This window comes from Corticium candelabrum, chromosome 19 (assembly GCF_963422355.1).
Source record: "Corticium candelabrum chromosome 19, ooCorCand1.1, whole genome shotgun sequence".
Lineage (NCBI taxonomy): Eukaryota > Metazoa > Porifera > Homoscleromorpha > Homosclerophorida > Plakinidae > Corticium > Corticium candelabrum.
The window spans coordinates 1,699,504-1,722,511 of record NC_085103.1 but is presented as its reverse complement, the minus strand read 5'-3'; the positions used below and the strand labels follow the sequence as shown (position 1 = coordinate 1,722,511).

The window sequence follows — 23,008 nt, the reverse complement described above, 5'->3', positions numbered from 1 at the left end:
ATCAAGACATGTTACGCTAGAACATCGTGTCCCATACCGCTGCTCGGGTACCCCTGTGTTTACTGTAGCTACGGTTTCATCGTTTATGTGTACTAGGGAACGCGAAAGAAACACCTTCTCTTACTTAATCCTCGTTCACAGTATGACGCTGACGCCGACGTTAACGCTGACGCTGACGCTGGAATAGAAATGAATCTTATTCCAGCGTCAACATCACACGATACCGCCGGCGTCAAGGCGGTGTCTTTGATGTTGACGCTCAGCTGAGCGTCTGCGTCAATACTGTGAACCGGGCTTGATGGTGCTGCGGAAGTGATCGGCACGTGTCTGATCGCGGCGAGTCGTGGTTAATCGTTGCGAAATCGCGATAAAAATTCGCGATGCGCCCATCCGTTGTGACTCGTCGCGGATTTTATGTCAACTTGCCGCGAAATCGCGACAAAACTTCGCCGTGAATTCACCGCGAGACTTTGTCTAGTAGACGTGATCATGAAGAAGTTGAGCATGCTATAAAGTGCACATGACGAACCATCGGTTCGCGCATTAGAAAAACCGCTCTAAAGCCGCTACTAAAAGTTGACGTCGCTTAATACAAACCACAACGTGTAGGGACGTGATTTTGCGTGAAGAGCGTCATCGTTTGTGTACAGTACTCTTTGGTATACAGCAAATCACTATCACAAAATGCATGAGATGTCTTCGTTGGATTACAGCCGTAATTGGGATGGTATGAAACTGAACACTAATGCTAGTTCTAAGACCAACCGCAATATATTGAAAAGAGGCGGTACCATCCCAGACACCATTTTGAATCGATTCTACAACCCCCATATGTACACGCCTGTAACTGAACGTAACTTAAGACATTATTTCAACGCAATCGTGTATACACCAGTCGTTACATCTTCTAACTTACCAAACTAGTCGATATACTACAGGCAACATCCAAGCTGTTTAGCCTTGAGTCTCATCCAGACGAAATTCTTCAGCTTTTTCTGCGAACAAGCTTTTATAATCGTCGGTGATCTTGTCAATAACCTGGAACGTTTTGAGTGAAGTAAATATTTGGAATGTAACCCAGTGTTTCCTTTTGCTATGATATGGTAAACGAATGGTGGCCACTTTAAAGCTTCCATTGTATAGCTCTACAGTTCCATTTCCTTTGCGAAAATCGTAGTACGGATGCGAATATGAATCAACGTAATGTCCGTATACGCCAGGCTCAACTCCTTCGGTAACTAAAAAATACAAAAATACAACATTACTTTTTATTACAGATATAGGTTAAACCTCTTTACTTACTTGATATAGTTTCATAGCCGAATTGTGCTTTACTATCGGTATCCAAAGTGATCGTTCCATATTTAGATTGCACTTTCTTGTTGTCGTAACTGACGTGCTTACTATAAGGTTCTGGGAGTACCAAGTAGGCATCGAGATCACTTGGTACTTTACCCCACGAAAGTACGATCTTCCAAGTATCTAAGTAGACTATGACGTCACATAACACAATTGGGAATTAATTAATTCGGTCTACCTGATTCCAACACTCTAGTGATTATAATGTCAGCGACTGTGCCTTTCGTAATATTGCCAGTTACATGAAGGATTTTTGAGTTAGACACATAGCCATCTGCAGACGCATTCAATATGTAATAAAGAGCAGGAACGTTGAAAAACCGGAAAACGCCTTCGCTGTTTGAGGTTGTTGATCTCGGTCCAAGGGAAACGACCGCTCCACTAATGAAGTCATTAGTAGAAGCATCCATTACTCGTCCTTCAACAGCATAAACGTCACCAATACACGTGTAGCCATTTCCATAGTATCCAAGCTTGCAAGTGCACCGATAACTACCTATCGTGTTTTGGCAAAGTCCGTGAGCTTTGTCGCAAGGATGCCTTTGGGAGCACTCGTCAATGTCTGCAAAGAAGAGTTCATATCATATCGGCTGTTTATAATAATTACAAATTTTTATTTTAATTATAATAATTGCATATTTATTTTAACCATATTATATTCTAATGCGTTATAAAAATAGAATTAATCCTGATTATTATATGATGTAAGATAGTTAACATTGATTCATTAACTAAATCGTTTTATTTTTTAGACAAGCTGTCATTAGGAATCAACCACTAACCTAAACATGATGGAAGTGCGTCGCCCCAATTTCCTGTATTACTACATGTGATTTCGCTTGGTCCAGAAAGGTCGTAACCAGGTAAGCACTCAAACCTGACAGTAGTTTTACAAGATGTAAGTTCTTCCTCATTTCCACTATATTCTAGTCTGGCATGTTCGGGAGGTACGAAACTAGGGCACTGAATTACTTCACAAGAATCTCCATTCCAAGAGTAACATGGATTGCACACGCACTTGTAGCTGCCGTAAGTATTGACGCAGTGACTATTTGGGTCACAGAAATGTGACTTTTGACGGCATTCGTCAATGTCTGCATAACACAACATAAATTGCATTACGTGATGTTTTATTTTAATTTAAACATGTTTAAAATAAAGTCAATGGTTCTAATTGACTTGATTGGAAAAAGAAGCACCATTTTAATATGCAAATACTAACCTACACATGATGGAAGAGTGTCGCTCCAATTTCCTGTATTATTACATGTGATTTCGCTTGATCCAGAAAGTCCGTAACCAGGTAAGCACTCAAACCTGACAGTACTGTCACAAGCTGTAAGTTCTTCCTCATTTCCACTATATTCTAGTCTGACATGGGCGGGAGGTACGAAACTAGGGCACTGAATTACTTCACAAGAATCTCCATTCCAAGAGTAACATGGATTGCACACGCACTTGTAGCTGCCATAAGTATTGACGCAGTGACTATTTGGGTCACAGAAATGGGACTTTTGACGGCATTCGTCAATGTCTGCATAACACAACATAAATTGCATTACGTGATTTTTTATTTTAATTTTAAACATGTTCAAAATAAAGTCAATTGTATTGATTGACTTGAATGGAAAAAAGAAGCACGATTTTAATATGCGAATACTAACCTACACATGATGGAAGTGCGTCGCTCCAATTTCCTGTATTTTTACATTTGATTTCGCTTGATCCAGAAATCTTGTAACCAGGTAAGCACACATACTTGACAATAGTGTTACAAGCTCTACGCCCTCCCTCAAATCCACGATATTCTAGTCTGGCATGGACGGGAGGTAGGAAACTAGGGCATTGAATTACTTCACAAGAATCTCCATTCCAAGAGTAACATGCATTGCACACGCATTTGTAACTGCCATAAGTATTGACGCAGTGACTATTGGGGTCACAGACATGTTGCCTTGTACGGCATTCGTCGATGTCTGCAAACATAAATTGCAGCGTAGAATCTTAGCTTCTTAATATACATTGCAAATACCTTACCAGTACATGTTTCAGGTTGACCGCTCCAAGAACCGTCGGTATGGCACGTACGGGAATTCGCTCCGGACACATCGTATCCGGCAATGCAGACAAAAGTGACGACATCTCCTGGAGAGTGTCCATTGCCTACTTTGAAACCATGTGCGGGAGCTTCAAGAACACTGCACGGTTTATCTACAATTGCAAAAGAAACCTAGAACTCTTTCTGCTAAAAGATATTTGGACAAGAGGCTTACAGCATTCGGGCACAATCGCTGAATAGAATTTTTTGTTACATTGTTGGCATTGAATTTGATATGATCGAATTGTGGAGCAAGCTTTTGTCTTATTTCCACGATGCAAGCAACCTATAAGCACACATTTCCTGTAAGCCAAACCGGGAGCGGTATAAGGGTGACATTCCGCAAATGGGCCCTTTGGATCAATAATGACATGACAAAACCGTTCCACATTTGTTCTCTGATTTGGCAGTTCACAATAGGAGACGTCGGTGGGATCTCGACAGTCGTCATTACGGAGCAATATCAGTCTTTCTCTGCTTACGGCAGTCCATTGGAGTCCAAATTTGTGGACGTTGGAGATAGAAATAGCTGATGTTGAATCATTCACGCTGCTGATGCTCAACGACTTCCTACTGGGCATCATAAGGTCGTCGTTTGGGTTGCCATTGAAGTTACCGCACAGTCCACACGTTTTGTTCTTGAATGACGGCGGAACAGAAACGACAATTTTGGTTTGTCCTACCAAAACTATTTTTACATCTGTAGCTGCCAAAAAGATCTCAACTCGGTCTTCGACTGCGTCAGTAGACAGCAGCACACGTGAACCGTCGGCTGTGTCAATAGTTGATGGCCACTTTATACGTTTGCCGTTCATATAAACTTTTACTTTCTCTCGAGCAAAGATTGCTTTAATCACGCCTACTCCTTCTGCACGTACCGCAACCCCACCGACTACGGCACTCCGTATAGCACTATGAAGGAGAGGATCGTTTTCGATATGAATATCAAAGAGACCTCCAGTGCAGTCACGAGCCAAGATGTATTCACAGTATCCCTGGAATCGGTGAACAAGACAGTCAAATGTTACAAACTTCTGTTTTGATCTTTGAACTGATTCCAGTGTATTGCTGAAAACAGTGCATTCGGAACGTCTATTTTCATGTAACAACGGAAAGTTGCCAGACATTTCATCTTCATAAGATGGCATAGGTCCGTCTGTGTTTTGCAATGGATTTCCTTGTACACCTAAAATGCATTTGACTTCTCAACTTATGCCTGTCAAGCACTAGTAAACTATAGCTAATTATAGTTTTGAAGAAAGGACGATTGCACAAACATATGTATATGTATGTATGTAAGTATGTACGTATGTATGTATGTATGTATGTACGTATGTATGTTTGTATGTGTGTGTGTGTCTGTGTGTGTGTATATATATATATATATTGTATGTATTTGGCTCAATTGGTTAGAGTGTGCATTTGGAGATTGGCCACATCCGGGACCTTCGGGTCAAAATTCGAGTGCGGGAGGGCCAATACAATACCCTCTCTCTCCGGAGTGTCAGGTTCTGTCTACAGCAAGTATCTACAGCAAGTACAGCAAGAGGGAAGTACGTCACAGTGACTTCTGATAGTGACTTCTGATACAGTAGTGTTAGATTGCAGTGTTAAATTGCGGTGTTAGATTGCAGAATAGTGATTGCAAGATCTAACCTGGGCCCTAAGGGTCATTGTAAACAAGAAACAAAAAAATGTATTTATGTATGTATGTATGTATGTATGTATGTATGTATGTGGTCACCAGAGACACAGAGGACACTAAAGAGAGTCATCAAAGTTATCAGTGGACATGCCATCATCATGTATGTGGCTCAATTGGTTAGAATGTGCAGTTGGAGACTGGCTTTATCCGGGACCTTCGGGTCAGAGTTTGCATGAGTGCGGGAGAGCCACATACATAAATTCCCCTGGGCAAGGAACTAACATACAATTGCCTCTCTCTCCGAAGTGTCAGTTCTGTCCAAGAAGAAGAAGTCACATATAGACAGAGACCGCTGATAGCATTGTAGCATCATAGTATTGTATCATTGTAGCATTGTAGCATTGTAACATTGTAGCATTGTAGCATCGTAGCATAGTCATTGCAGTATCGAACCTGAAACTTAGGGACTCTTGTATGTACGTAGGTACAAAAAATGTATGTATGTATGTATTGTATGTACGTACGTATGTATGTATGTATGTATATACATACATACATACATACATACATACATATATATATATATATATATATATATATATATATATATATATATATATATATACTACTCATCCCTCAAATTAAACTTCATTGCCGTGGTTGTGCTTTTTTCTAACTGTTGAAAGTAGCAATTTATAGCAACAAAGTAGACAAACGTACGGTCGCGAAGTTTGAGTAAACAGCTTCAGGCTGAGTTGGAGACGTGTAAAATCAGTTAGTGAAGACGAATTTAATTAAAAACGAAAAGTTTATTTTTTAGTAAGCAGTATTAATCAAATGTTTAGTAAGCTGCCTATTCTAAGTACCAAAAATAGTTTATTATTATAAAATTATATCTGTTACGTTGCAACAGCGAGCAAGAAGAATTAAAGGCATGCAATCACACATATTTTTACCACTATAGCGACACCCCTGTTATCGGACACCATCAATCATCGGACAGCCGTGCAAGAAGTAAACGAAGTAAGACTGAGCTTTGTTAAAGTCCACAGTAAGAAGGATTAGTAAAGACTGTAATTGCATACGCGAGACGTCCAAAGGCTTGAAACGGTTATGCTAGGACGGTAAACATGATCCTTCTCTGCGACCCCGTTCATCAGACACAACCATCATTCACCGGACACGACCTCCCCTATGAAAACGCAAAGGCAATTCTGCAACTTCGCACCTGAGATAGGTTTATAGGTGACTAGCTAACACAACAACACTATCGCTGTCTCCGTTTGCTACACTCCAGGAGAGACAACGCACGCTCATTGAGTTGAGGTAACGCCCCTTTCGTCGGAGAATCTTTTTCTTTGCAGCAGCAGTCTTCAGGTAATAATGTCATGAGAGAGAGAGAGAGAGAGAGAGAGAGAGAGAGAGAGAGAGAGAGAGAGAGAGAGAGAGAGAGACAGAGAGAGAGAGAGAGAGAGAGAGAGAGAGAGAGAGAGAGAGAGAGAGAGAGAGAGAGAGAGAGAGAGAGAGAGAGAGAGAGAGAGAGAGAGAGAGAGAGAGAGAGAGAGAGAGAGAGAGAGAGAGAGAGAGAGAGAGAGAGAGAGAGAGAGAGAGAGAGAGAGAGAGAGAGAGAGTTGGAAGGATATATCGTACGGTCCCCAATTCGTTTGACCTTTATTTGACTCAGCAACGGTTATTAGCGGAAACTGCTGAATTTTCTCTGCTGACAAACTCACTCTGTTGGCATCTACTAGCCCTCCAGTACTGTCTAGTCTTCCCAGCGTAAGAATTTGAACTCATGAGTATCTTGCAGCACAACTGCACAGGCTTGATGCACCAGATGTAGCAGACGATCACGTCATTCATGTTCGAGCTTTGCGGTGAGCACATTCTCCCAACTCGCACAGGAACAGCCCGTACTTTCCTTTCAAGGCCCCTAAATTGTTACTTGGCTCTGAATAGGACGTGTGCAGGTGTTTCTATCTCAGTTTGATATCTACCATTGCCTGACCTTGCACCTTCACGAAATGCAGCACGTCATCGTTGGTAAAATCGGCTGTACCGAATGCAGAAACTTTGTTTATTATCAGAGCAGCTAGAACCTTCACCCCTGCTTCTCCTAGATACATTTGAATTAGATTACGTCAAGTCCTTGTCAACGCGCGCTACGCAGCGATCGACGTTCTTTGCAAAAGGGTACATGAGCGTTTTACCACTTCAATCCTGCCCTCTTATCGGCTTCGGTTGTCGTCTTCTTTGTTGAACGGCTAGTTCCTTCAAGCGACATCTTTTACACGTCCTAGTGGGGGCGTGGTTGTAGGACAAATGACTCAGAATTGCCATCAAGCCCTCTGGGCAAGTGTTCTGCGTTCTGAAAAGCGTTTCAAATAGCTGAATTTAATCAACTGCAGTTATTTGAAACCTAGAGCTGTTGCTGAGAAGGTAGGAAGGCAAGAAAATGGGTGTCCGACGATTGGGGCCGTTACCACTGTCGTTTGACCGACTGTAACTCATACAGATCTTGGCTGACATGCAGGGTATCAACTCTAGTTGTAGGTAAAGAGTTGCTGATTAGCAATATATAAGTAACTAGGCTGAAGGATGCGTGTGTGCAATTTAGACGCTACTTTCCGGTGAACGATGCGTTTTTCCGGTGAACGGGGTATGCAAGGCTCCACACTGTTTTCAATCTCACTCTAAGCAGAGAAGAGGTACAATGCTCTCTTTTGGTGTGCTCGATTACAACTTGTATACCTACATTTATGATGTGGTAAGGACTGCGTTCAAAAACGAATAACTGAGAACTCGCGTCCGGAATATGATGGTGTCCGAGGAAAGGGGCCGCGCTCTACAAGAAACGAGTAAACGAGAAACGAGAAACGAGCAAAAGTAAACGAGAAACCTAAAGAAAGACCCATAAACTGTTGAATAGACGAGAAGGTAATGAAACCGGCATTACAGACATATATATGTTTGTTGCTTTCAATCATATATAAACACTAACCTAGTAGACAGTTGAGAGTGATGGACGGAATGAGAAGCAGAAGTAGAGTATACCAATCAGGGTAAATTCTATATTACAAAACATGAAACTGGAACATGTAATCGATTTAGGCTATAATTGTCTGAAATCACCTCATGTTGATGATCTAGAGAATCAATAAAGCAAAAACGAGATACTTCACTTTCTAATGCTTAACTAGATGCCTATCACAAACGTTATTTCTGCTATATAGAACAAAGATGGTTAATATCAGACATGATAGTAGATACTTACTCTAGACTTGAGCAACCACTGGAAAGAAGGACAACTGAAACACTGAATTTTGTACTCGTTCTGAATCGCTAAATAGTTTTCGTATGTCACAGCAGCTGACTCTTGACGCCTTTGCCCGCCTCCATATAATTGTCTAGGAATGACAAAGCCGACGTTACGTTGGCGTTTGCTAACAACCACAAGCTAATTAAGTTTACGATACAGTCAGCTGGAGAGACAGCAATACGCGAAAGATTACTATATTACATGCAGACAGTGTACATTTGGCTTCTAATTTGTTTATTATTTGTTCTAACATACACAGTTATGCCTAAATTATATAAATAAAATTCAAATCCTACAAATATATTTGTTTGCAAGATGAAATGACTAGACAGATGCTTTGGCGCGTCAGTCTAGTTCGTGAGCAAAAGAAGTGGGCGTAACGTCGATGACGTTTTCCTAGCAGTGGTTTGCTGATAGCTGCTGTTGCGCAAGAAATAGTAGATAAGAAATCGTTTCTTAGTTGATCTAGCATGCTACACAATTCAACTTGTATTAGTCGAATATAAATCATCTCTGAACAGTACTGAACAGTACTGAGTTTTGTTTCGACTACTAAGCCGATACGTGCACTGCATTGATTGATTAGAAGCGTCAGCTGATGCGCGTGGGCGTATAGACGCTGACAAAGTTGGTGGAACGCCGCCGATCAGAACTAGCTTGATGCGATTCCATGAAATAGCTGCCACGTAGAATGTTCAAGGATGAGGTATGGTAATTTTAAGGAAGTTCATCTGAAACGGATGATGAGCACTGTGACCAAAAAGAGGGCGTGGCCTAGGTAATTAATTTGGAATCTTCGAGATCATGTTTTGCAAAGACGCAAACCGCCGATCCTGCCCCAAAACGGAACCTACTCTGTACTACGTCGTTCGAAACTAGGGTGTAGTGTATGCTGATTGAGTATATAGGGATATGTATGGACTTGAGGTCCAGTCCCGTGGCTGCGCTAAAGTCAGTGCCCTCCAATGCTCTGGCCAGGCATCAAGGGGTTCGTCAGCGTGGACTAAAACTCCGAGTAGCGCCGGGGTCCTGACCTAGAAATAGGCAGGGGGTGCTATCTTCGGAACTTTCTGAAGAGCATATCCATTTGTCCATGTGTGTGTGTGTGTGTGTGTGTGTGTGTGTGTGTGTGTGTGTGTGTGTGTGTGTGTGTTTGCGCGCGCGCGTGCATGCGTGTGTGTGTGTATGTGTGTGTGTGTGTGTGTGTGTGTGTGTGTGTGTGTGTGTGTGTGTGTGTGTGTGTGTGTGTGTGTGTGTGTGTGTGTGTGTGTATGTGTGTGTCTGTGTGTGTGTGTGTGTGTGTGTGTGTGTGTGTGTGTGTCTGTGCGTGCGTGCATACATTTAAAGCTGTTAGAGGTGTAGTTTTCCTAAAGGTAATGCCAATAATTAACATAATTAATTGATTAATTGATATGGCGTGACAGTCATCTATTCTGACATTTATTTTAGTTGCAAGACTTAGAGGCAAGTCTTTAAAATGGTCTCCCAAAGGTTGCCATTTGGTTGTCGTTGAGTGCTGTGCCACTGATTTCATGGATGCGTTTGCCAGATGCCAGCCAAAATGCTCTGCCTGTGTATTGTTTGGTTGATGAACTTGAGATACAACAACGTACTGCAACCTCAAGATGAGATACTCAAATTGCTAGAAGTCAAACATTCTAATGGCTAAATTATATATTTCTGGTACAAGTTGACCTGCTACATTTCGAGATCTGACAAATACTTTAGCATTAGTTGTGCTTACAATGATAATTTAGAATCCAACTATGTACACAGTGAACTTTGTCATACATCACTGAAACTGAGTGATCTTTGGACATTGCTAGGTGACTTTGGGATAACAACAATTGGGATCTAGTGTGAAACAGTACTATACTTCTGTATAATGTAGCTGTGATTCATTTATTGAACTGAATTAATTAATTAAGAAACTTACAATTACATTTTTGTCAATCATGGTCAGCACATGGTCTAAAAGCTTCAACAGTTGTTTCTGGGGCATGAAATTCAGGGTATCAGAGTTGGTGGAACAAAAGTAATTGACACTTTTCAAGGTGTGAAAATCATAAAACTTAGCCTGAGTTAAGAATGGGGCAACTATATCCTCGAGATCATGTCACTTAGGTCATACAAGTCGGCCAAAGTTAGTGATATTGAATTACTCACGTGACTGTGGTAATCAGTCATGTTGTCGAATATTCTGTACTAAACACATACCCAACAAATGCAAGAATTCATGCATTGGAATGAGAATGTAACTGTGCAGTTTCAAACGTTTTGTGAACTGTAATCAAGACTGTCCTGCTTCTTACAATTTCAATAAATGGATGTGCATGTTTAATAATTCAATAAATGTTTGCAGAGATAATGGGCATTCAATGTCACTTTTCCTGGCCATCACATTTGCTTAGTCAATCTACTTCTAATTAATTAAGTTAAATACTGTAGACAGCCTAATAAATCTGAGCATGTATGTCAAGTATATTGTCAATGTTATCTTGATCATGACTAAAATTTCGACATGTACGTAGCATGCACCATTTGCGAACAGATTGGGGTTTGGTTTTTGAGCTCCCAAGAAGGGAAAACGGTTTAATTGTGTATGATTAAATGCAGTGTATTGTTGTGCATAGAAATAACAAACAGAAGCTACAAGAACTGATGACTGAAAATGCTTACCAGGTGGGATTAGTGCAAGTTGCTTTGCACTGTTAATTAAACTGATTCTGCTGTGTGCATTTTAGAGTGTTAAGAAACAATGTACAGACAAGCAGCTCGTGTGGAAGTTTGTGAAACAAATAGTTAGTCCACGTATTGTTGATGCTCGGATAGAACCCGTCCTTACAAAGGAAACACTTTTTGCTCAAATCACAGTTCGCATCAATGCCAGACAGGTCGGCCATAAAGCAGTTTACTTGCTAGACTTAATTGTACTCATATATAATCTCCTGATACAGTTGTTTGGTGTTCGTCACCGATTTGGAAAATTACTGAGAGGGGATGACTGGAAAGAGCGTGATGTCATTGATTATGTGATACTGGAGAGACACATAGTTGAAGCATTATCAGTATGGCGCGTCTGTGGTAAAGTTGCTCCAGAACAGATTTCAACTCAAACAACAAGTTAGTACAATTGAATAATGACTATATGCATACAATTGTAAAGAGTGGTATACCCTACCAACAGATGTTGTCTGTCTCTTATATATATAGAAGAGCTTTCGTGTTGCAATAGTAGCTGATTTCTCCAGTTTAGTCAGTCATCATTGTCGTTTACCTACCTGCACGTTCTTCACTGAATCGTCTTCGTCACTAGATGTATTACGTACTTCGGTATTAAATGGGGTCATGCTACACTTAGCTATTCTGCTAAAGAATGTGTCCAAATCACGATTTGGGACTGTCTGCATCGCAGCGCATATCACCTCCGATTTAGTTCTCAGTGTAAATCTCTGTAACAATGGAGATATATTGGATTTGAGTGAAACTGAGATGCCATAAAACAAAATTCAATACACAAACCTGTGGGTCACCCCACACCGGTTTTCTTGCTTAGCATAAAAATAATTTGGAGTTGCTTGAGGACCTTACATCCAATGTGCTTCTTTCAATATTAGCCCCAGAAAGTCCACATTTTCTTTTCCAAGAACCACAATGTCTCAGCAGGAAGTACGATGTCTTCTTCCTGATCTGGCAACAAATCAGCATACATTCTGAAACAAGGAGGAAAGAATGCAATAATTGATTTAGAGTGATCTCCAGTTTGTTGCAATATCTGAAGTGTAATTCTTAAAGTGTAGTTTATATTGCATAACACGACCCATTTATGTATGCTTTTGGTTATGTATACTACTCTAGTTAGGTCACACTTCACTGTAATTGAGAGATCTGATCCTCGATGATTCAAAACAAATGTCAATGATCCACAAATATGATTGACCTTGCAGTATGTAAATAACCAGATTATGGATGTAAGTAATATTATTAAGTCTTTTCATAAATATAATGCAATTATGGAACATAAAATAGTACTCGTAGAAGTGTCTGTTAAATCATTTTTACATACAGTTGTATGTTCAAGTGCAGTCCATTCATCAAACAATTAATAGTATGAAGGCCAGACCAATCAACCAATCAATATGAAAATTCAAAAATAATGAGAACATGGGGTCTGAGCATGTGCAGTTCTCTTGGTGCCGCACAAGAGCATAGAAAGAGAACACGAAAACCAAATGGAGTGTAGAGATACTAAAAGGAAAACACAGCATGTGGGGGACACAGACTGGATCACATGCTGTTGTCAGTTGTCCTACCATTGATACTCGCTTTCATAAGTAATATGTACCAAATGCTACAAAAGACAAATGGCAATGCACATACGCATTCAAATTTTAATTTTGGTCAAACTCAAAATTGGACTGGCAAATCCAACCATTGAAATTTAATTGGTTTGGCTTAATAGAATATCTAAATGCATTGCACAAGTAGAGCGTATGCAGTGTGGAAAATAGGGAACTATTTTGGCTCGGACAAACTGAGCCTTGGTAGGACATTTTTATGGTGTTACATGTCTAATTAAGTGCCTCCCCTCCTGCAGCCATTTTACATGTAATTTTTACAACCAACTTCCAAGGGAGAAGTGACATTAAAGGGAGCTAAGGTTTTCTCTGGATAAAGCATACTAGTAGGCACCTAAGTTCATGAAATTAACAGTTACACCATTGGAAAGGCCATCACGTGCCAGGGGTGTCTAAGTTGTGCCATGTCACCAAAATTGGCGACAGAAATTTCATTTTAGCAACAAAGACGTGACTTTTAGGCGACAGACCTCTAGAAATTGAAGTGACTCAGCTAAGCCTTCGGTTGGCAGGCACCTATAGCTGTTGTCAGTAGACTCCTGCCTCCAGTACTGCATATGTATACAGTAGTCTTGGCGTGGATAGACCTGCTGAGAACTGTGTTGTCACATCTGCAAAAATAATCCAGTAGAGTAGTACAACCTATTTTACTGGAGGTACCAACTAATTGACGGACATGTTGCATGCTATTATTTTATCTGTTCAGAAGCTAAAAGTAAGGTGTCGGCGCATGCATGCAGTACAGCAGCTGATGTGAGAGAGGTTTTAGTACAATAACCAATCTAAAAATGAACTTCATAGTAGAATGTGAAACTATTAATGCATGCATGATTGTTGGTCTTGAAGAGAGATCTGTTTCCTTTGTGAACTTTGTGTAGGTATTTAAAAAGATATCCAAGTATTAAAAAGTGGATATGTTGCTCTGGTCACGTGATCTCAAAATAGTTGGCGCCTAAGTCCATTCTGTTGCTAGAACTTGCCACGTCATGGGCGACTGTCCTCAAAACCATCGACACCCGTGCGTGCTAAGAGACAAGGTTTACATTAACATATATGCGTATGGAAGGATGTTTTGTCCAGACAAGTCCCAACACTGGTGCAGTATTTGGTCAGACAAACAACACATTTGGTGGGACATCATCCTATGTCCTACCATTACTTTCTACACTGGTGTGCCAACTAGATTATCAAAATGTTAATTTTGTGTCTTGCCAAATTTATACAATGCAAACATGGAGAATTGCAAAGAGGACTTAAACTTTTATGGTTGGATGAGCACATATATATGAGTTGGTTAATTTTTATGGCATAACGTACATAGTATGTACTGATAACTGTATTTCCACGAATAGTGCCCTGTCTCGTGCAAATTGTGCCTCATGCTCAAGTAATGCCCCATGGTGAGACTATACTAAATAACAACGCCCCATGCTCGATTAGTACCCCACTAGGGTAGTATTCAAACCCAGTTATATTCATGCACGTCTATCAATGTGTATGGTTGAGATGAATGAATACCGAGATAGAACTACTGAGTGACGATGAAGATATAAAGTACCAAGAATGCTACTCCTCAAGTGAAAGCAAAAGTAGCTAGTGGGTAAGTGTAAGCTTAGAGTAAGTAGTTTGTTTGTGTAGTGTGATGGAATGCAAACAAACAACTCAACAGTCTCTGAGCTTGTGAAATAATAATGGCCCATGCTCGAATTGTGCCCATGCTCAAATAATGCCCCATGTTTCAGAACTATGAAAATATAGAGACACATGGGCAACTATTAGGGGAAATACAATACACCAATTCTCACTACTTTTCTATGATTACACACTCAGCTCTTAATTGATATTTTCAGAAGTTGGTTGTATCCTGTTCTGTTTGACTAGGCAAAATTTCAAATACTCTAGAAATGATACAATGGATCACATGCAAACCCTTATCAGAGTGTTGAAATAATGAGGACTGACTGTACTTATATCACGACCACTGACTAACAAGCAGAAAGAGCTAATTAACTGATCACTATACCTTCTTGAATATTTCATGAGGTTATAAGGGTTAAGGACGCCGGTCTGTGATGCATATGTTCTGTGTGTTTCGTCAAGGAATGCTCTCTCTTCTTCAGCTATTAGTTTCTTTGCCTCAGATTCTTCATCTGCTAACTCATCCTCATCTGTTAGTTCTTCTGCAAGTTGTGTGAGAAATTCTTCTCTTTCCTAGAAACAATGAATAAAACACAGCTGAATAATTTGGTGGAATATATTTCATTGCAAAATTTTACCAGATGACATGCAAAACTTGCTGCATAATTTCCATCAATTGCCCTTTGAGTCAGTCTTTATATGGGTCTGAGAACATTTCCAGCTACCTGTCTGCATGATGAATAATTTACACTGTCACCTTGCACTATTTGATATCAACTGCTACTAGGCTCTCTACGAACCCTAGGCTCTCTACCTGTCTGTTACAACCTGTCTGTCTGCCTGTGCAAGAAGACATCGGCTAAAGTGGTCATCCCGTACGTGTAGCTTGCTCTGTCTTCAAGTTGATGCAGAATTCCCAGCACTTGCACGGGAGATTTCGTTCCAATCCTGCGAGCAATCGCTAGTACGGCAGAATGGATCCTCGTTCCAAAGCGTTTTATAGCTGCATAGAACGTTGCAATTTCATCCTCGTGCCACGTACGTGAAAATACATTGAACCTCGGGTGTCCCATGATCCAGTCTGGCCGCGGCTTTCGTTTCCATGACGATGGACAGAATTGTGGCCCCGTTTCAGGTTAAATTATTGTGGCTCCAGGCCAAACAAAATGCTAATTACAAGTTATCGTATGGCCACGTCGAGGATATCGTTGTTATTATCAGAGGGGAGTGGCAGCTATTTCAGAGGTAATTGTTGAGGTAGGGTACCTGCTCTAATCTCCGACATATTCTAATCCTGGTCACTCGTTCTCTGCCAAAGAGCTGCAGCCAGACCTAGCTGCTACGCTAGCGTCATAGTCCTACTGGATAGCAACTAGGTAGAGCGGGTCACATACAAGCATACACACTTGGACACATATGTATATTACCTTAACTTAATGAGTCATTCTCATTTCTAACGACTTTTTGAAATAGCCTATTGCATAATCAACGCTGTGGAAACGTAGTAGGATACCAGACACCAAAATGAGGTTCGAAACAGCGAAACTTTTAGCCACTTGTTTTTGGATATAACATCATTTAGCGGATTCCTACATTTATAGATCGGAAAAATTCTCTTTTTTGACGTAGTCTAACATCTACTTCTGCGTTCAGATAAAGTCACTATCAGTGAGGTGCAGTAGCTATAGTAGATAGGTATGCACTGAGACCGATTTCAGGTGTGTCTGATGAACCTGGGTCACGTTTCTACCACTAAACGTTTTGCATTCTGCACGTATGTGGCGTGTCATCTTTGCCAATTAAAACATTTGAGCTCGCATTTTTCCAAAGTTGATTATATAGTCTGGCGTTCACATCTCAAATGCAATGGCAGAAATACATTTTTATTGGGATATTTGGTTAATTAAAGAAAACTACTTAACTCAAACTATTTTAAGTATTATCTTCAATTTCAAAATGCGATGAGTTGTAGATTTAGAGTAATTCTTACAGAAAAAATAGAAACAGAAAATTTAGCTATGCCCCCACATATTGACGCGCGCTTTTCTCGGTTTGTAGATTGTCTTTGTAAAACGAAAGTACCGATCAAGGCTTACACTTTTTGATACGCAATTTTAGCAAAGGTTTACTTTTGTTTCCGGACTTTTCTAGCGGTTTACGCAAACACTCGGCCACGCCATAACACGTACAAATTCCTACATACAGAGTGCTACCATTCCACTTTTCATTTTAATGTTTATTTATTAGTTTATACACTTCTTGTTGAAATTCTGAATGCCATCAAATGCCTCAGATTATATAATCCCATACAGTTCTCACAGAAAGAAGCGAGATACATTGTATATTTAAGCAGTAATTGACGTGCAGGGAATGCACGATATCAAAATTTAATAGTACATGCTTGAAGTGACATTGTCATTTGTTGAGCAACATCCCACTTGATTCGAGGACTCCTGCATGTATTGTCCATGTAGACACCATCAGGGGCGGAGCGTGACCTCTAAAAAGGGCAAAATAAACTTCATGATGTTACGGGACACGCCCACTTTTATTAAAACGCTTAATTTTATTGGCTTCTAATTGACGGATACGGTAGAATCAGTGGCAGATCCAGACTGGAAAAAGTGTGGTGTATATGCTTTACACAGCTTTGGTCCTCACAAGGTATCTACAGTAAACAATTTTTATGACCACACCTACAAATGATGGGGCGTTTACGCTGTTTCATCTCTGGGTCAGTGCATTGGCGGAGTAGCTATGGGGTACTTGGGGGGAGTTCCGTACCCCCAAAATTTATGGGCGTGATTGCTGATCTATTAGATTTTTGTTTATTCTATAAGAGTGAGTTTATGTACGTAATTATACAGTAACGAGATGATACTTTGTTAATTCGGACGGTAGTGCACAGTCTTTCTATTGTGACACTACCTGAAAACAATAAATATGTTTAGGCTGCGTTAAAAAGTAGAATTTTCAATATATATAAATAAATATGCAATCTTCTTCCGATGCTTGTGTCAAAGTTTTGTGTTCCACAAACCAGTGCCCATACTGTCGGGCACTTGGTTTTTGGTACTTATCGTTTTTCCGTTTTATCAGTGTTATTCACCAGGCTATGTCCAGAAGTCGCTAGACGTGCTATGAATGCATTAATTAAATATGGAAGAAATGGGGGTGTGCACGTATGTATATGCTATATAGGTGTATAATATTATAATGGTACTGACCGTCTCAAAATTATAAGCCACTCTCTGCACGTGACCAAACCGGAAAATTTCCAGATCAATTTACTGATTAAAAACTGATGAGCAGTATTTTACAAACAGGCTATATTATGTAGTAAGAATAGAGCAAGAATGTGACAAATGTTGTTTGAGGAAACTTGGAAAGTCATTGCGTTACGTAGCAAGATGCAAGTGGCGTTCGTGTGGGCGGCTGTTCCGTTTAGCAGATTCAGCGTACACCCACAATCCCAAAGACGGGTACCCACAACCGAAGATAGCCCTTCTCGAGAATCTCGAATTCCAGGTCTCCGTATTTCTTGGACACCGCACAGATACGGCCGGTGGTTGTGACCTAAGTTTTTTCCTTAGAGCTGTTTGGTCTGCTTCAACAAGAGTACCATCTTGCACTGTATGGCCAACGATAAGGCTTTCCATTGTTCGCATAGAGGTTGCTCCCAGATTAGTGGAGCACCTGTCGACAGGGAGTGTACATGCGAGACGGACTCTTGTCCTGTTTCCAAGCACGCTTCCTCTGGTCGTATCCCGTACAACGACACCTAGATGCGACAGATCCCACGAGCTTGTACATCCGGATGGGCGAACGTCTCGCCAAGTTTCTTGTCGAAGCATTTGCAGTAGTTGGCCACGTTGTTCCCCAGATTCTCCTGGACGCCTGCACACTCAAGTTGGCATAAGAACTTGCGCCTCCACAGTGATCCACATGGTGGTTCTCAGAAATGGAATGATAGGCAATTAATGCCCACACTGTCTTTGTTCGCCAAAATCCTATTCGGATTGTGTCCAGTACCATCTGGTGGTAGGAAGTCGTGCTCGGAGACGAGGTACCGCAGGAGTGCTTTCGTGTTCAGGCATCCGGAGTAGTCTCGAGGACAGTCTATGCAGTAGGAGCTCAGTTCTTTCAGGAATTCTGGAAGCTGTCCAAGAGCTCTTCGATCGGAATATCCGCCACATTGATCTTGCATAACATGATCGCAGTCGGTAAGGTGTTTGGATACTTCCCGTTGTACACACGTAGCACCTTGTCGTCGTCGGCGATGATCTGTTGTACCGTGTTTCGATGTATGGAATGCCCGTGTCTCTCGTATGAACAGGTGGCCACGATCTGCACGTGTAGACGCTCCAGATGTTCTGCCATTGTCGCGTGTGCTCGAATATGGGCGAGAAGCGCTTTTGCGACTGCACCCGCCGCGGATACGGTGGTACCGCCACTGGTTTGACAGACCTGGTCTTTGGAGAGCAGACTTCATACGAAGAGGTGGTCGACAAAGACGTCGGATACGCGTTCCAGATTCGTTCGTAGAGCGTCCGATCGTCAGACTGTAGATAGTACACGTTTGCGATATCACTCGCCAGGTTGTTGTTGTTGTACATGTTTCGTAGTAGGACGTGGGGGTCCATACGCTCGCCGACGGTGTGAAGACCTAGATCTTTCGCGGTGGTATATTGGTCGGTGACCTGGTAGCAGAAAGCTGTGTTCTCTACGTCGTTTGTAGCACCTGTTGCAAATTCCATTTCCAGATACTGTATATCTAGGTCTACATAGAAATACTCTCCCGAGCTACTATATACACGACTAGAAATCTTTGCCATGTCGAGAGATACCGCTCCGACTCCGGCTACTATACGTAGGAAAAACGATTTGTGTAGATGGGCGTTCCAAGATGGCCACAAAGGGTGGGTGATGCACGTTGGCTCTAGTGTGGGAAGATTGTGTAAGATGGGTCGGTATCATGCGATGGGTCGAGCTATGGATAGGGCATGGGTCCGTCGGATGGAAGTGTCGGCCTAAAAAAAGGTTTGTATTGGAAAGGTGGCATCCGAAACTTGGGGAGTTGGTAGCCAAGGCTAGAAAAGATACCCATTTGTATTGGAGAGGTGGCAGCCACAACCGACAAAAATGGTAGCCGGAGCCGAAACAAGTCTCGGCACGGATTTTAGTATCTCAGAAGGGGGTGCGAAGAACCTGGCGGATGCAAAAATTTTGTGGAGGAGCAGGTGGTATTATGTTATCTTTTTGCGCCCGTTATCTGGACAGATTGTACACAGGTTCAGCTGTCGATACAACAGATGGGCTCTTTAAACCTTCTAGACTGACCATATCTCAAAACTATGCAGACCAAATGCACAATGTCACATTTTTGTACGTAATGGCCATATCACTGCTGCTGATTTGTATAGTTGAATTCCAGAGGTAACTGCAGTATTTCTCACAAATTCGTCTAACAAATTAGTAGTTCCTTTTAGCCAAGATTAGTTAATAATTCTTTATATATATTACAACTGCTAGCAGATCAACACCCTCATTTTAAAATTCATGATTTCTGGAGTGACTACAAGGAATACACAAAGAATAATTTAGTGTATACGCTTATAATTGCTACGTCTGGGGACTCTGTTATTCCAATTGTTTCGTAATGAGTAAGACGTACTGCCCTCGATGCATGGATAGCGCTTTCCGCAAGATAGAATGATGTCTCATGATCTCTGCCTCTATAGAGGCTTGATGAAATGTCGAATTCAACTTCCTTGATTACAGCGACCATTCAATCCTGTTGCCTTGCACTAATAAACGCAAATATATCAACATCAGGTACATCAATCATACCTAATACAGTGTGAGTTGTGATATAGACAAGGACTGTAGTTTGCTAATGGGCTGAAAAACGACTAACAACAAATCCACAACAATCATAAATTGCAATTAATGCGGCAAACCGACCAAAGTAAAACAGCAAAGGCCATCATTGCAGTACATTTGTTACTAAATGGATGTCTATTCGTTTCAGTCTTCTAAAAAGAGAACGGTTCGTACGCTCTCTTTGATTAAACGTTTTGTCCTAAAGACCGAGCTAGCCCAACAACTTCTGGAATGAACTGACTCCAGTCGGTCAGCCCAGAATCAGCGACATTGTTGGCAGGATTGGCAGGATCTCGAATAATTCTTTTAGCATTCCAGATTGGTAGATATTGATATGATAGGTCATAGTACTTTGACCAAGCAATACTGCAATACAAACAAAAATAGTTATGACAGTCTGAGCATTATTAAACTAGTAGATGAGATACTTCAATCGATCTTGTTGGACGAGTCTGGCGAGGGCTCCAATAATACCAATCTTTCGATTGATGGCTATGAAACGTGAATTTGTGTTTAATTACAAACATTAATTAAAACAGTTATTAATTAGTACTATTTTCTCTTGCTGAAAACGTCCTGCTAACCTTCTCAGCTGCTCTGACCACCAGCAAAGACAAAAGATAAGATTTTGGTTTTCGACTTAGATGGCTCCACTCGACTTTTTCCTTTGCCCAGTGCTTCATGAAAATGATCACTTCTTTTACCTGTAATCAGTTCAATATAAGTTTGACAAAAATAATATAGACTGATGTCTTAAAGTGTCTGTAAGAGTGCCCTGTTCAAACCCCCTTGAAGAACAGCTGGTTACGTGCCTAGAAAATGTCAAGGTTGTCGTTATATAAAAGCGAGATACAATCTTTGAGCAACAAGGAGCATGGCTAGTATAACCACATGAATCGTTCACCACATTGTATACGGATATATCTGCTCCAATAATTATAAGTCTAGCAGTAATGGAAAGTACAAAATACACCTCATATGATTGAGTCCTGATAAATTCCACTTGCAGTTTTGCAGCAGCTGCAGAATACCTACAAAATAACGATTTTAAAGTTTTGTAAGAAAGAAAGAGTCTAACCTACCACAGCCTAGCTTCTTCATTACGTTCGTTGAAGCAAAGATCAAACAGACCTTTGTATTCTTTTGGATCGAGCTCCCAGTCATAGCTTATAAGCAGATCTACTTCCAATCCACTGCATTTGAATTGAAGAGCAAATCGAGTAATGAAGAAGTCCGTGCAACGAGGCAATGTCTGTGGAGCATCTTCTCCCAGTTCAGGAAACGATTCTATGTTAGGCTGACCACGTACGTAAAGCGCGCTCAATCAAATGTTGCAGGTTCTCAAGTTGAGGACGCAGCCAGGTATTATGCCCCTTCTGAGGTAAATCTGGTAAGAATTAGTAAGTGAAATAGACAAACAATGTTACTTAAGAAGCATTTCCAACATCTGTATTATTCAAATTTTATGCATGTACATTGTTACTCATGTTGCTTGAGTTTTTAATTTTTAATATGTTAGGCTGACGATATGAAGCATTCTCAATCAAACGTTGCAGGTTCTCAAGTTTAGAACGTAGCCAGCTGTTATGCGCCTCCTTAGGTAAATCTGGTAAAAATTAGTAAGTGAAATAGACAAACGTTAGCATTTCTAATGTTAATTAACAGGCATTTTCAACATCTGTTCTATTCAAATTGTTATGCATTTTTCTTGAGTATTTAATTAATTTTATACTAACAATAATAGCACCAAGATGGGAACTGCACCAATGCCCGATATAAATAACTAAATTGCACTAGTTAACCTTTGCTCATGATCACGATATCAATATCAGCTTTGCTACTTGTAGTTGTTCCCATACCAAGAGATCCTCCCTTAATGATCTGTGACACTTTAAACGGTTCATTCACCTAATACACAAACCCGCAATAAATTTCACAGTTACGTGCAACATCAATTCTACTACAACCAAAAGCGTTAGGTGGGTCTCAAAATTTCAGTCGTCAACACTGAATCTGAACATGTGGCGTTATAGAGAATGTTTTCTATACTAAAAATAATTTAACACAAATTATAGTTCTGTTGAAAATACTCAATAAATTATATTACATATTCGACGACATAGTTGTCAATACCACGACAAATCTACAGTTTGCGACTTATGCGAACCGCTGGCAGTGCCATGTTTATAATCTCTGTATTCTCATTACTTTTGCGTAACATGTCAAAACTAAGATGTTAGAAAACTGCTTGCTTCTCTAACAACCCGAGATTAATTAATTAAATCAATATAACGATAATTTTAATGAACCATGCTCTCGAAAATTGGGAGAGCGCCTGTGTATGTGTCGCCCATGCTACGTATACCAACTCTGAAACTGCAAACCACGCTCTACAATCACGTACTTTTCTTTCTTTCGATTTTATCAAAGCATGGGAGTCGTGCCGTTTGATTCAACATCTTTAGCACACTTTAGCACGCGTTAGCACGTTACCAAAAGATTATCAATCTCTAGCATTGAGTTTGCAATTGCAAATTTCCGTAGTTACACAAACAGTGAAACACGCTACCAAGCCCCACTACTAGACCGAGCGAACCGGTGTAGCAGCGGATTAGGTCCGGCCTGTCGAATAGGTCCGGTTGTTAACGCCCTTGTACCGGAAGACAATCTGCGCTGGTACAAGTGCGCTAGCAAGCGGACCTATTTGA

General features: G+C 40.8%; 3 protein-coding genes and 1 long non-coding RNA gene across 5 annotated transcripts; 1 reads left to right on the top strand and 3 right to left on the bottom strand.

Annotated features, from left to right (window-relative positions):
- Positions 1–866: 866 nt before the first annotated feature.
- LOC134195054 (IgGFc-binding protein-like) lies at positions 867–8,431 on the bottom strand. 2 transcript variants are annotated; one of them, XM_062664058.1, is made up of 11 exons: positions 8,377–8,431; positions 8,235–8,306; positions 8,104–8,171; positions 3,633–4,643; positions 3,397–3,570; positions 3,024–3,335; positions 2,582–2,893; positions 2,142–2,453; positions 1,538–1,921; positions 1,303–1,482; positions 867–1,238 (listed from the first exon to the last, which is right to left on the bottom strand). In XM_062664058.1, exons 2-11 carry the CDS (start codon positions 8,237–8,239, stop codon positions 955–957), a joined length of 3,042 nt encoding a protein of 1,013 aa, XP_062520042.1. In that variant the 5' UTR covers positions 8,240–8,306; positions 8,377–8,431; the 3' UTR covers positions 867–954. The 2 variants fall into 2 exon arrangements, with proteins under 2 accessions (XP_062520042.1, XP_062520044.1); XM_062664060.1 differs by lacking the exon at positions 2,582–2,893 and having other exon boundaries at positions 8,235–8,399.
- Positions 8,432–10,981: 2,550 nt separating this feature from the next.
- Positions 10,982–11,549, top strand: LOC134195120 (large ribosomal subunit protein mL45-like). The gene is made up of 3 exons (XM_062664130.1): positions 10,982–11,103; positions 11,166–11,315; positions 11,379–11,549. The coding sequence occupies exons 1-3, from the start codon at positions 11,032–11,034 to the stop codon at positions 11,547–11,549; spliced, it is 393 nt and encodes a 130-aa protein (XP_062520114.1). The 5' UTR covers positions 10,982–11,031.
- LOC134195121 (uncharacterized) lies at positions 11,419–15,418 on the bottom strand. The gene is made up of 4 exons (XR_009972323.1): positions 15,056–15,418; positions 14,803–14,990; positions 11,944–12,134; positions 11,419–11,873 (listed from the first exon to the last, which is right to left on the bottom strand). It is a non-coding gene; the product is annotated as an uncharacterized LOC134195121 (long non-coding RNA).
- Positions 15,419–20,459: 5,041 nt separating this feature from the next.
- Positions 20,460–21,249, bottom strand: LOC134195167 (uncharacterized). Its single transcript, XM_062664174.1, has 3 exons — positions 20,854–21,249; positions 20,729–20,792; positions 20,460–20,666 (listed from the first exon to the last, which is right to left on the bottom strand). The coding sequence occupies exons 1-3, from the start codon at positions 20,981–20,983 to the stop codon at positions 20,486–20,488; spliced, it is 375 nt and encodes a 124-aa protein (XP_062520158.1). The 5' UTR covers positions 20,984–21,249; the 3' UTR covers positions 20,460–20,485.
- Between the last annotated feature and the right edge of the window lie 1,759 nt (positions 21,250–23,008).